General features: G+C 37.7%; 1 protein-coding gene across 4 annotated transcripts in view; it reads right to left on the reverse strand.

The window, feature by feature from the left end:
* RPS6KB1 (ribosomal protein S6 kinase B1) overlaps positions 1-14,702 on the reverse strand; it is a 49,024-nt gene that overhangs the window by 14,612 nt on the left and 19,710 nt on the right. For all 4 annotated transcript variants that reach the window (XM_073879538.1, XM_025851108.2, XM_073879537.1 and 1 more), the window contains exons 5-13: positions 13,643-13,790; positions 11,481-11,538; positions 9,931-10,031; positions 7,852-7,942; positions 7,577-7,667; positions 6,976-7,083; positions 6,376-6,438; positions 5,902-5,979; positions 2,164-2,271 (exon numbers count right to left, since the gene is read on the reverse strand). In XM_073879538.1, coding sequence (XP_073735639.1) covers positions 2,164-2,271; positions 5,902-5,979; positions 6,376-6,438; positions 6,976-7,083; positions 7,577-7,667; positions 7,852-7,942; positions 9,931-10,031; positions 11,481-11,538; positions 13,643-13,790 — 846 coding nt within the window. The remainder of the gene's footprint in view (positions 1-2,163; positions 2,272-5,901; positions 5,980-6,375; positions 6,439-6,975; positions 7,084-7,576; positions 7,668-7,851; positions 7,943-9,930; positions 10,032-11,480; positions 11,539-13,642; positions 13,791-14,702) is intronic.

A 14,702-nucleotide genomic window follows, 5' to 3' on the forward strand; every position in this document is an offset into this window, starting at 1 on the left:
AACTGTGGTTTCAGTCTCTGACACACCAAAACAGTGCACAGCTAAAATCACCACTCTGTGTCCTCCCATTTCCCCAATCTCATTTCACAACTGTTAGCTTCTTTCCAGCCATTTCTTGAGGCACAGACCTCAAGAAGGCAGAATTCTATTGAGTCCCATATGCCAGTAAACAATATTCTACTTTGCTGAAAGAAAAACAAAACAGGAAAATGTAGGCTCCACATTAAGATATTAAATACGAAGACGAATGCAAAGAAAATTCTAGTGTTTCTAGCCCACATACACATGAGCAACTAAGATTATCACACCCCAGTTTCTCGTTATTAGGCCAAAGTAAAAATAGAATTCTCTAACTTGGCATGTGTGATCTCTCTGGTTTTATAACAATGATTGGATAGATTTGGTATTTTCTTGATGTATAAGGGTCAACATTGTGAAAACCCTCAATTGTAACAGGCAGTTATGCAGTTTTATTAGGTTTAGTTCTTTCTTGGACCTTGCTATCAGACTACCAGGTGTCATTTCTCTTGCTGTAATGTTTATCCCTTTAACAATCAGTCCTCCACCTAACCTTCCCTTCTATTTATTATTCTAGTCACCTATGAATAGGCATTCTGAGTTATAGTAAGAAGATGCAATAAGCCTCTGGGTGAAGTCCTAACAAGTGAGGTGCAATTCTGTACACATATGCTTCAGAAACCATTTCCCCACATAGTCTAGTGGGCTAAAGCTCTAACTACCAAGAGGACCAGGCTGTGCCTTAATCATCTTTCAACTTCCTTTAATTCTGCGATAGGAATTTAAATAATTATTGAACTGAAGTTGCTCTGACCACAGTCTCCAGGTAAGTGGAATGTTACTGTTTTTTGTTTTTAAGAGGGGCACCTGGGTGGCTTAGTTGGTTAAGCAACTGCCTTCAGCTCAGGTCATGATCCCAGGGTCCTGGTATCGAGCCCCACATTGGGCTCCTTGCTCAGCAGGGAGCCTGCTTCTCCCTCTCCCTGCTATTCCACCTGCTTGTGCTCTCTCTCTCTCTGTCATATAAATAAATAAAAAATCTTAAACATAAAAAATTAAGAGATTCACTTTATGTAACAAAGGAAATGATATAAAATGAGGTTTTTGTTGATCAAAATCTAAAAGCTCTAAAAAAAATCTAAAAAATCTAAAAAGCTGGGGCGCCTGGGGGGCTCAGATGTTTAAGCATCTGCCTTCAACTCAGGTCATGATCCCAGGCTGCTGGGATCGGGCCCCACATCAGGCTCCCGGCTCAGCTGGGAGTCTGCTTTTCCCTCTGCCTCTGCCTCTCTCCCCTGTTCATGCTCTCTCTCTCTGTGTCTCTCTCTCTTCAGATGAATAAATAAAATCTTAAAAATAAATAAGTTAATTGAATCTTAAAAATAAATAAGTTAATTGAATAAAAGTAAAAAATCTAAAAATCTAAAAGCTTTGCTTTTCTGAGGCGACAAGGTACAAATCAACACAGATACTTTTACAAATAATTTACTATTACATATGAACGAATATATTTTGACGTCAAATATTCACAATTAACAGGTTAAAAATCCCCTACAAAGTTACACTAAATGTACCAAAAATCTGCAGCTATTCCAGGAATAGAATAGTTACGGTGAGCTCTTCTCCTACTATTCTAACGGTGTGACTTCCAATTGAGATACTGAGCCAAACATCATTTTAAGTCAGTGGCCCATCTAAAAAGGGAATCATATACTCCAAAGAATCAGACAGTCCTACTCTAACTGCTGAAATGGAATACTGGATTATGGGAATCCATTTTCTAACTTAGCAAGTTGTAAATTAACTTAATAAAAAATAGCATCCCAGGTTATCTACATCAACTGCAAAGCAAACAAATTGAATTTTCTTATTGAAAAGGGTCCATCCTGGGCGCCTGGGTGGCTCAGTTGGTTAAGTGACTGCCTTCGGCTCAGGTCATGATCCTGGAGTCCCGGGATCGAGTCCCGCATCAGGCTCCCTGCTCAGCGGGGAGTCTGCTTCTCCCTCTGACCCTACCCCCTCTCATGTGCTCTCTCTCATTCTCGCTCTCTCAAATATATAAATAAATCAAATCTTTAAAAAAAAGAAAGGGGTCCATCCTAATACTTAAATTTCTCATGGCTACATGGAAATTCTTTCACTTACCAGAAAGACCTGGTTGGCACTTTCACTGAGAGTTGAGTCATCTGGGCTGTCAACAGGTGTCTGACGTGTAAACTTTGAATCAAACTGACTCACATCCTCTTCAGATTGCTTTGTGAAAAACAAAATTAGAAAACGATGAATAGTCTATATTATACGTATCAATCAAATGCATGACTTGCATTAGAGAAGGCTCTAGCTAAAACTCTTCACAGGGTTTGATTGTAATAAAATATCAGAATATTTTCAGGCACAGACTGAAGAATAAATACAGGTGGAAAGTTTCTTTTTTAAGGTTTTATTTATATATTTGAAAGAGAGCTAGAGAGAGCACAAATGGTGGGGAGGGGTAGAGGGAGAGGGAGAAGCAGACTCCCCACTGAGCAGGGAGCACAACGCAGGGCTCAATCCCTGAACCCCAAGCTCATGACCTGAGCTGAAGGCAGCTGCTTAACCGACTGAGCCACCCAGGTGCCCCCAGATGGAAAGTTTCAAAGGTCAAATTACATCTTCAATTTTTAAGCATTTATTAAAGTAGATTTTAGAACACGCTCATCATTTTTTTTTTAAATCTGTCAAAAAAAATTTGAATGTCAATCTTCCCCACTTTCAAAGCTTCAGGGCGCCTAGTCCACTGGCTAAATTCCCTATTAGATATAATTTGCTCAGCTGGCCACTGCAGGTTTATAATAAACCTGAAAAACTACTGAAACAGTTTTAACACAAAACACATTTGTAAAATGCTCTAAAGCTTCTTCCCATAGCTTATTTCATCCTGCTACAGATTTCTCAAGGAGCAAAAATGATATTTTACTCTGAATGAGTACATTTTCTTATGAAAAACATCACCTAAATCTAACCACCACATCTGTTTAATTCCTTCTCTCTGGCACATCATCAGACTTTGTGGTCATGTCAAAAGAGCTAAAGAACCCAGGGTCAAAAGATGATAAAAACTAAGCATCAGTAAAAATTACTGCAGTGGATTGAAACAAATATATTAAAAGGCATAAGTTCATAATTTTTTTTTTTAAGATTTTATTTATTTGACAGAGAGAGACAGACAGTGAGAGAGGGAACACAAGCAGGGGGAGTGGGAGAGGGAGAAGCAGGCCTTCCGCTGAGCAGGGAGCCCGATGCGAGGCTCGATCCCAGGACCCTGGGATCATGACCTGAGCCGAAGGCAGATGCTTAACGACTGAGCCACCCAGGTGCCCCAAAAGGCATAAGTTCATAATTATACTGAAAAAAAAAAAATCACAGAACTGGTCAATTTTGGAAGATGTTAAAGAACTAATTTATTATTTTGAAAACTGGGAAAGAAACAAACATTCATCCTGCCTTTCCTGTATGAACAATGTAAGTTTCTCTTTAGGGAAAAATTCACTAATGAGGAATCAATAATAGTATTACAATAAGACAATTTTGCAAACCCCTACTGAAATCCTGAAACTAGGCCAGAGTTTCTGAATCTCAGCACTACTGACATTTTGGGCTTGATAATTCTTGTTGTAGGGGCCTGTCCTATGTAAAAGAGGATGTTTAACAGCATCTCTGGCCTCGACCCACTGCAAACTAATAATATCCCCTCCCCAAGTTATGACAACTTGTCTCCGAACCTTGCCAAATTGACCATACCTAAGAATCACTGATGTTGGCAATGATCACAACATCAGTAAAAAAAAATACAAATACACATTATGCCTCCTGACTAAAATATACAACACCAAAAGTTTAATCTGAAGCAGATTAAGTATCTAAATCTAAATACTAGTTTTTGGAAATACAGGGAACAGATGAATATGGTCAATGACACTATGGGGTTAAAATTAGCAAAATCAAAGTTAGAAACCCTACAGGACAAACAGTCCAGTTTCTTCAGTAAGTACTCAGGAAAGGAATCGAGAGTGGGGTGGAAAGAGACCTAAGAGATACGATAACCAAACTGTATAAACCTTAACTGAATTCTTATTAGAAGAAACCAACAGAGAGGAAAAGAAAACAAAAGAAACCGGGGAAATTGTCAGCTTTTTAGTTGTGATGATAGCTAGCAGTTCTGTTTATGTTTAAACAAGATGACCTGACAAGCCGGACCGTTGGTACAGAAGGGTTAATTATCCTCCTTACAATTATATATGTGAAAATTTTAAAGCAAGTCACCTTGTGCTCCAGAACCAAATTATCATCATCATTATCTTCCTCCTCCTCCACCTTCATTCCAAGAAATAGAAAAATAAACTATATTTTCTCAAATTCTGAGGTGGAAGAAAGACAAGAACTAACACACTAACTCATGTACTCATAAATACACTGTTCTGCAAACATAAAGGCAGAGATCGGGTGATATGCCTACAAGCCAAGGAATGCCAAAGATTGCTAGCAAACCACCAGAAGCTAGGAGAGAGGCACAAAATGGAACGGAAGGCTCTCACAGCCTTCATAATGAACCAAGCCTGTCAATTCATTATCTTGGACATCTAGTCTCCAGAACTGCAATACAATAAACTTCTGCTGTGTAAGCCATCTAGTTTGTGGTACTTTGTTACAGCAACCCTAGCAAACTAATACACATTTATACTATATTTTGAAGAAAAAAATTCCCAGAAAATCAAATTCAAAATAGGGTTGAATCAGAGGGTAACCACACTTACCCTGGTGAGCATTTTGTTATGTATATAACTTAAAATCACTATGCTGTATACCTGAAACTTATATATTATTATGTGTCAACTAAACTTCAATTTAGAAATAAAAAATAAGGGGCACCTGGGTGGCTCAGTCGGTTAAGTGTTTGCCTTCAGCTCAGGTCATGATCCCAGGGTACTGGGATCAAGCCCCCTGCTCAGCGGAGAGCCTGCTTCTCCCTCTCCCTCTGCTGCTCCCTCTGCCAAATAAATAAATAAAATCTTAAAAAAAAAAAAAAAAAAGAGGGGCGCCTGGGTGGCTCAGTCGTTAAGTGTCTGCCTTCTGCTCAGGTCATGATCCCAGGGTCTTGGATTGAGCCCCACATCCGGGTCCCTGCTCAGTGGGAAGCCTGCTTCTCCCTCTCCCACTCCCCCTGCTTGTGTTCCCTCTCTCGCTTTCTCTGTCAAATAAATAATCTTAAAAAAAAAATTTAAAAATTAAATTAAGGGCACCTGGCTGACTCAGAGGAGCATGTGACTTTTTTTTTTTTTAAGATTCTATGTATTTACTTGAGAGAGAGAGAGAAAGAAAGAGAGTGCAAACAGGAGGCAGAGGTAGAAGTAGGTTCTCCACTGAGCAGGGAGAGAGAGACCCTAGGATCATGACCTGAGCCGAAGGCAGATGTTTAACTGACTGAGCCACCCAGGTACCCTGAGCATGTGACTCTTGATCTCAGGGTCGTGATTTTGAGCCTCATGTGGGATACAGAGATTACTTAAATAAATAAAACTTTAAAGAAGTTAAAAATAAAAAAATAGAGTAAAAGATTATACTCCATAAAAATAAAATACAGTTGAATTAAGCAAACAGCAAAAATGTTCTAACTACTTGAAATATTTAGTTGTCTTAGGCAACCAACTTAAAAATAGTTAATATACTCATCAATTGCTGCTGGCAGTAGTCCTTGAAAAGACTGTACAGAATAAAGATTCTGAAGAGAACATAAACCAAAGTTTTCTGAATTGTTAATATAAACATAACTTTTCTGAATGCTCTGAGATTTTATTCTAAAAAAGTACCAGGTCCTTCAAGTTATATGGTTTCATGTATACATACCAACAGAGGTTTAAAGGGGGGCTCCACCTTCCGAGCTAGCAGTTCTTCCCAGTTAATATGCCTGAAGAATGGATGAGCCTAGGAAAAAAGAACAGGAAGAAAAGTCAAGGCGAACAGACTTCATTGGATTGACAAATTAACTGTTTGAAGTTACAAATCACAAAATAAACTATACTATTTATTTTTTAGATTTTACTTATTTGAGAGAAGAGAGAAAGCATGAACATGAGCAGTGGGAAGGGCAGAGGGGAATGGAGAGGGAGAGAGAATCTCTCAAGCTGACCCAACACAAGGCTCGATCCCAAGACCCTGAGATCATGACCTGAGCCAAAACCAAGAGTCAGATACTTAACCAACTGAGCCACCCAGATACCCCACAAAATAAGCTATACTTTAAACAACTCCATACAACCTCACAAATACATAGAATTAGCACTATCTTCCCCTCAAACCACCAAAAAGGCCAATCCCTACTTGAACTTCTCCAGCATCCCCAGGACCAGCTCCAAGCCGAGAAGCAGCATTTCTTTTCAGCAGCTTTAGGGAGGGAAAACAAAACAAAACATTTATGAACCTTAGTCAAATTGGTTATTTTTTATTTACAGAATTTGCTTGTCTATATTGCTTCTCTATTTTGAGAAAATAGGTTCTATTAATTACTACTAAATACTGCTTGGGAATAAAAAGGAAAAATCTTTTTTTTAATTAATTATTTGAGAGAAAGAGAGCAGAGAGAGAGAGAAAGCACACACAAGCCGGTGGGGTTGGGGGGGGGGGGAAGGGGCAGAGGGAGAGGGAGAAGCAAACTCCTGCTGAGCAGGGAGCCCAACGCGGGGCTTGATCTCAGGACCCTGTGATCGATCAATGACCTGAGCCAAAGGCAGACGCTTAACCAACTGAGCCACCCAGGCACCCCAAAGAAAGAAAATCTTTAAACAAACAAATTTGTACTTTACCTGCAAAAACTGTAGGCTTTTTTGTTTGATATATGTGTATGATTCTTTATTCAAAAATGTATGTTCAATTCTATCTATTTAGATCCCAGTAGTTAAGGGTTATCGTTTCGTGTCCTACCTTTTTAAGCAGATCTCTGGCTTCTTGTGTGAGGTAGGGAGGCAAATTGAGTTTACATTTGAGGATTTTGTCAATTGTTTTCTTTCTATTCTCCCCAGTGAACGGGGGCTAGGAATAGAAGAGAGTGAGAAAAATTAGCATATAGAAAATAAAATTATCCATTTTCTGAATTAGTCAGCTATGCATAGAAATCAGAAATGTATGCTGTGATATTGGCTGACTGCTAAAGATCTATAGTTTTTAAGCAATGGGAAAGAAGAAATAGCAACATCTCAGAAGAAACTGGGTTTCCACTATTAACTTTATGTTATAATAGGTTAGCCATGTGATTTTATGCTTTACTTTCTCCTTTTATAAAATAAGGGCAGTATCTATTTTATACCTCTTTCACAGGACTGACATGACAGATCATTTTAACAAAAATGTTTTTAAAAGTATAGGGACCCATTCTACTACCAATAAAGCATTATTAGTGTTATTTTTTTTTTAATAACTCCATCAGTAACATTTTTAAAAAGCGCAGGAAAGGTCTCTTGCCATAATGATTTAATAACTACTCAGCACAGACCATAATACATGCAGCTTTTAACTGTGCACCTACTGCTCCAGTCAGCATGTCATACATTAATGCTCCCAAACTCCACCAATCCACAGCACGATTGTGGCCACTTCTCATCAAGATTTCAGGGGCCCTACAATGAGAAAAATAATATGCCTAAAAAATTTACCCATTTGCATATCATCTGAATTAGAAGTTTAAAAACAATATATGGAGCCAAATGATGCTATAGAAAATATATAGCACACTATTAAACCAGGTAAAAGTTAGCTATTACTCCCCCAAACCAGTTATATTTCTTTCAACATGCAGCTCACATGTATTCTATTGTTCCACAAAATGTGTGTGTGACTGTTCCATCATGAATAGATTCTTTGCATAGTCCAAAGTCTGTCAGTTTCACATGACCTACAATGAAAGATCACAGCATAGTTATTCTGAGAACTCTAAACATGTGCAGTGTTTGAATGTATCATACAAGACAATAATCTAGCCTTCCATTTAACTTTTTCTGCCTTAAATATTTTTTGAAGATACAACTAGTAAGGTGCCATCCATAAAATGGGATGCTAACTTTTTAAAGTTAACACAGTCATTTTTTGCCAATGATGTAATATAAAAGGAAAATAGAGAAAAAAAGTAAAACAGCTTGTCCAAGCCTCTAGCTCTACCATCCTGAGAAAGCAAGCCCTTTCAAGAAAAATTTCTGAAAGTCTGGTTTAAGTACACAAACCCTAATAAAGCTATGCTGCACCTTTTAAAGGTCTGACACTGTATTTCAAATATATAACTTTTTACCACAGTGAACTGTGACTGGACAGTTTTTTAAATAGTCTCAGAAAGTCACTATAACAAGTTAGCTTATTATGCCAATACTGCCAGGTCAGAAAAAGAAATGAAATTGCTATGGCATGGGACTGTCATCTCTAATCCAGAAAGTGGAAAACTCACCACCTTACACAAAGAACATTTCAGTTCAAGCTTAGCTTTACTGAACTGTTATTAGATATCCAGTGGTTCAACCACCCCAGGGACCCTACTATTCCAGGTTTATTTCAGAGAAAAGAAAAGGCAATGGCCTATTGGTACAAATGTAAATGTGTACTTTACTCTGACACAGAAAAAAATATGACCTTTATTTTCACAGAGCCACCTGACACACTCAAGCTTATGGATCAAAGAAGTTAACTAGTCATTTCCCTATTCTATCCTTTGCCTTAGAATTCAGAATCAGAATCCAGGTTTGGGGGGATGGGAGCAGAACTGGGAGGGAGACAGATACATAGATTCACAATGAAGTACTTGGTTAAGTAGAGCATTTCTCTTAAAAAAAAAAAAAAAGCATAATATGAAACATATTCATACTAGTGTCAGTTGTCCACACCATTTCCTGTCCAAGAATTTAAAACCCTTAACCCTTAACCACCTCATGAATCATTTTGTAGACATTGAAGGATCAGCAACTGCTACCAGCAACCCGACAGCCTGGTTGGCTAGTTGCTCCTTTGGGGTATAAGTGAGCTGTGAAGTCTACCTAGCCCAAATTACTCTTGCATAAATCAAACTGTCTATAGCAGCATGCACTTGTAATGAAGACTCAATTTGCTCTACCTACACCTGTACAGAATATTAGCCTTTCTGATTTTTATGTTTGTTTTTACAAACAGCAAGAATAAACTGATGCCTACTAAACATTTTCTTTCCAAGGCTACATCAAATATTTTGGTTCAATTCTAATCCTTTTTTTACAGCATTAATACAATTTATCATAAAAAGTATTGCTTCTGGGGCGCCTGGGTGGCTCAGTCATTAAGTGTCTGCCTTTGGCTCAGGTCATGATCCCAGGGTCCTGGGATCAAGCCCCGCATCGGGGTCCCTGCTCAGCAGGAAGCCTGCTTCTCCCTCTCCCACTCCCCTTGCTTGTGTTCCCTCTCTCACTGTGTCTCTCTCTGTCAAATAAATAAATAAAATCTTTAAAAAAATAAATAAATAAAAAGCATTGCTTCTAGTATTTATGTATTTTTATCATTAAGGAAAACTCAATTTATAGGGTTAAGATCTACTTTCCAATTTAAGGAAGAAAACAAAATTAAAGTTTGGACTGGCTTTTGACTCACCACATGTTATATAAAGATTTCAAAAGAATGACAAGCTATAGAGAGCAAGGACTAAACCAAAAAACACAGTTAAGTGGCCAGTTATTCCTAACTCCCTCTAATCTCATCAATCACAAATATCTAAATACCTAAATCTCAGCAAGTATTATGATGCCATAAATTCTGAGGGAGCAATGTATAATAGATACATGACTATGGGGCTTTGTAAATGACCATGACCTGTGTGGGAGGATTTTAAGATGATTATTTACTATAGAATGGTTTACGGTATATCTCCACCTTGGTGATTAAGCATGATATTCTCCGGCTTCAGGTCTCTGTAGATGATCCCCTTTTGATGTAAATGCCCCAAAGCCATGGAGATTTCTGCCAAGTAAAAGCTGGAAACAAAAGTGATTTAATAAAATTAAAAAGAGTAATATACTCAAAGCAGTTTATGTATGGAGCAAAATTCCTTGAAAGAAATACACATGCACCAAAGACCAAATTAGTGGGGATGGGGGTGGGTATGGGGGAAAGAGATGGCATAGGATGCTGCCAAAAGGCATGGTGACATTTATGTTTCACTTATTTAGTGAAACTATAAAATGTTTTGTTTCATCATTAGAACATACTGCTAATTGCAAAGAAGTCCAGAATATGCCAAACTGTCACTGGTTTTTGTTCTATTTGTGTAGGAATTAGGCCAATAGTCATTCAAATCAGAGCAAATTACTCCCACCCACCCCCAATTTTAAAATCCCATAGGACATAGGAACTTTGTTATTCTCAGACAGCAAGTCTTAGTTTCAAAAGATACCTTATAAATAACCTGACCCTTAGAAGCCCGCTCATCCCTTAATATAGCTGCATATTTATATACAGTTCATGCCCACAGTATCTGCCCGCCCTCTTGCCAGCCAGCCCACAACTATAAACTGTGTGACACTCAAATTTATCTACCTCAAAAGAATAAAGGGCTGAGTCAACCCTGTCTGGATTCGAAAAGCACAAGGCACTGCAATACTGGCTGCATAACAATGTTGCAATCCTGCAGATTACTCCAGGATGGAGAGGGTGTGTCCTAGAGGACTGAGGCAGTTTCACAGCCAGCAGAACCACAAATACAGCCTCCAACACGGCTCAGAGAGCCTCCTCCAAAAAAGGGTACTTCATCCCTAAGGCTCTTAAATGCAGCTTCTGTGTTAGAAAAGGCCTGAAATTAAACAATGGAATGCAGTTTGGTAATTAAGGTAGAAAAAACATTTAAGTGTTTTCTATTCAATTAATGTGTAGGATAAACTGATTTATTGTTACCCAATACTGTCATCTCACAAAAGGATGTATATATTTTTAATTTGAAGCAGATGCCATCTTAAGAAATATAAGGGTAGATCCCATCCTGGCCATAGACTCAATCCACAGATGATGTGTGCCGGCTTATCACCTCCCTAAGACTGCACCTTGGGAACTGGAAAGTCTAAAAAAAAAGAGGAGATGATTTCTGATACTTTCCATTGTTCCAGACATAAAGTTTCACCGGAAAACCACACTCACCCACAGCCAAGGCAGGCAGCTTACCAATTCAAGGAAAGAAAGCCCCAGTGAGAATGGTTCTGTTAGGAACTGGCGTGAAGAGCGTTCCACCCAAGGCCTGGGGGCAAAGGAATGATGTGACCTCCAAAAGCTGCCCCGTCCCAAAGATGCTTCTCCCCCTTGAAGTCCTGAGTGACTGACTGGCTCCAGAACAATTTATTGAATCATTTGGCTGCCCACAGTGGGAACAGGACTTTGCTTTTAATTCTATGAATCATTACCTGAATCCCTGCAACCACAAAAATTTCACTTACCAGGCTGTGTCTTCCATAAATATTCCCTCTCTTTCTAACTGCATAAATAATTCTCCCCCTGTAAAGAAAAGGAAAAGATATTAGAAATAAAACAATCTTCATTTCCAACCCATTTCTAAGCACAGTTAAAAGATATCAGTCCCTTAAAAATAAAAAACAGATTCTAAAAACTACAGGTTTAAAACTAAGTCTTCAGGATTCTATTTTTAGCAGTGTTCTTATTTTTACGTGAAATATGTATTTTGGAGTTCCAGGTTTGTACATCTTTAAACTTCAAAATAGTTATAGATTCCAGACCTGAGGTTAAAAAGATAATCTTGGTTAAAACTTCTCTCACATTTTACCCTAAGCAGAAAAATGTTAGTATATAATTAAGCCACCCTTACAAATTAAAATTAGTGAATGCCCTTATTCCATATTTTCAGATCTCTTAATCCAGAGGAACCCAGCAGCAGCTTTATTAAAAGCATGGCACTGTTTTGAATATCAAAATAATGATAATAAAGAATTAAATCCCACTGAATAATCTTATAATCCATGAGCCCGCAATGATGTAAATCAATGAAGAGATCAATAAATTAAGTTTTAAAATGGGAGAGAAGGGAAAGCTCTTTGTTACAGAATGCCAAATAATGAATGAGGCACGATGGAATAAAAAAAATCACTTGGCAATCATTATAGTTAACTGTTTCAAGCAAGAATCAATGAATGCTAAAACTGTATGTGAAAGCTTGATGAGAGACAAGATATTTCAATAATCCCAAAGTATCTCAAGATACTTATTCATTACAAAGGGAAAACTTCACCAGGGAAAACACTGGCCAACACCACCTTATAAGTGTGATCAAAGTGAACATCAACAATAATGGGACAAAGATATAAACATCAGGTACCTCCTGATCTGACAGAGCAGGACACAATGTCATTTTGACGGTCCTCCCCAAATGCATAACCTGATTCTAATCTTGAGGAAATATCAGATAAGCCCAAATTGATGCATTCTACAAAATAAGTGGCCTATATTCTTCAAAAATGTTAAGGTCACGAAAGACAAAGAAAGCCTGACGAACTGTTCTAAATTAAAGGAACCTGAAAGATATTACTGTATCAGTGTTAATTTCCAGTTTTGATAATTTTAGTAGAGTTAAGATACTGTCATTGATTTTAGAAAATATACACTGAAGTATTTAGGGGTAATGGGAAATCATGTCTGCAACACTCTCTTAAGCAATCCAGAAAAAAATTATGTATATACATATACATGTATACATATATATGCATATACATGTATATACATACATACACACATATACATATACACACACCAATACATACGTATACATATACGGAGAGAGGGAGAGAAAAGAAGGATGAAACGAAACAACTGTAAAATGATAACACTTGGGGAATCTAGGTGAAGGGTATGTGGGAAGTCTTTGTACTATTTCTGCAACTTTTCTGTGTAAATCTGAAATTATGTCAAAATCAAGTTACCCAAAAAAAGGCAACAACAGTCACAAAAAAGTTGCTAAATTCTGCAGCTTTCTGTTCCATGTTACAGGCCTTTGTGAAACCTGCTTTTCAGAAAACTCAAATATGTTGGCTGGAAATAGATACCTGTGATCTAGAAATGGTAAGAAGCAACAAGTTTCGAGGAGGTAGTAAGCCCTGGAAATTGTGGATGTCTTCCTACGTAAATTGCATAATCTATCAAAAAGGCTACATTCAACCAAAAAATTCTTCTGTTTAGAGATGCAATTTCAAAAATACTCAACATCTTAAATACTCTCAGTAAGTTTTCCATTTGAGTTTAGAAAGAAATGGCTTTGATGATTCATTTGAATTATAGTATCTTACCCGAGGGCAGTCAATGTGATGGCTCTGTATCAGTTAGGTGTTTATTTTAAGTAATTGATTACAAAAGGATTAGGATTAAGATAAAGTTTTACAGATGGGGAAAAAACTTAACCTTTCAAGTTTCCTTCATATTTGTCTGTGAAAAGAAACATATGGTCACATCTGAATTCCTTATGTCAATGTATTTGTCAATTTTAAGAACTATTTAATCACATTGGGGAAAAAGCATTTTTCCAATGGAAAATAATGTTTGACCCAGTTTCTGGAGCAAATGCAAATAATTACACCAAACTGAGTGTACTGACCGCTGAGATACTCAAGGATGAGGTAGAGTTTTCCACCAGTCTGAAAGGCATAAATTAAATCCACAATGAAGGGATGCTTTACTTCCTCCAGAATATTCCGTTCTGCTTTTGTATGAGCTGTATCTTTAGCATTTCTTACTATCATTGCCTAAAGGAAAAGAGATGATCTATAAGAACAAAACAGTAGACATTTTTATTCTATAGTAACTGGAAAATCTATTTTGTGCTTTTCTTGCCAATATTAAACTATTAATCATAGTTCCCACTAGAGACTGAGATAGGAATAATGGAAGACATTCACTTCTCATATATATCTGCACTGTTCGGATTTTTTGCAGTGAACATGTAAAATGACAACCTAAAGATACCTTTTTAAAAAATGTAAACAGGTGAAGTTTATTCATATATTCACTGTCAATGTCTACTATGCTCCAGGCTCTGTAATAAGAAAGAAGAACTAACAAAAGTCTCCAGCCTATAGGAGTCCAAAGTCTTGGGGAAGAGACAGAAGTCACTGCAGGTAAGCACAAGGTGCTTTGGGAGAACAGAGGAACTACATCTGACATGGCAAGAAGTGTTCCTGGAGGTGGCAGTACCTAAACTGTATCATAAAAAATTATTAAAATGAAATACAGAGGGTAAAAAAAAAAAGCATTTCCAGTGCCAAAGAGGCTTGACAGGACATGTCTAGGGAATCTATAAGTAGTTCAGTATGGTTAGAAGTGGCTAGAGATTAGGCTGTCGATGTAGGTGGAGACCAGGAAATGGAAGGCCTAGGTATCTAGGCAAAAGCGTGTGAATCTTATCTTAGAGGCAGAGGAAAAATGTTGAGGTTCTGAAAATGAATAACCCTTGGCTTTAAGACAGTTTTAGTAGCAGTGTGGAATTTTAGGGAAGAAATGAGACCAGTTAGGAGGCTAGTACAGTAAACTAAGTAAAGTAAGACCTGTAACTAAGAAAATGAAGTTGGGGGGCACCTGCGTGGCTCAGTCAGTTAAGCATCCGACTCTTGATTTCAGCTCAGGTCATGATCTCATGGTGGTGAGACTGAGCCTGGCAA

Source organism: Callorhinus ursinus, unplaced genomic scaffold, assembly GCF_003265705.2.
Source record: "Callorhinus ursinus isolate GAN/ISIS: 27379988/994484 unplaced genomic scaffold, GSC_fseal_2.0 scaffold34, whole genome shotgun sequence".
NCBI classification, from domain to species: Eukaryota; Metazoa; Chordata; class Mammalia; order Carnivora; family Otariidae; genus Callorhinus; species Callorhinus ursinus.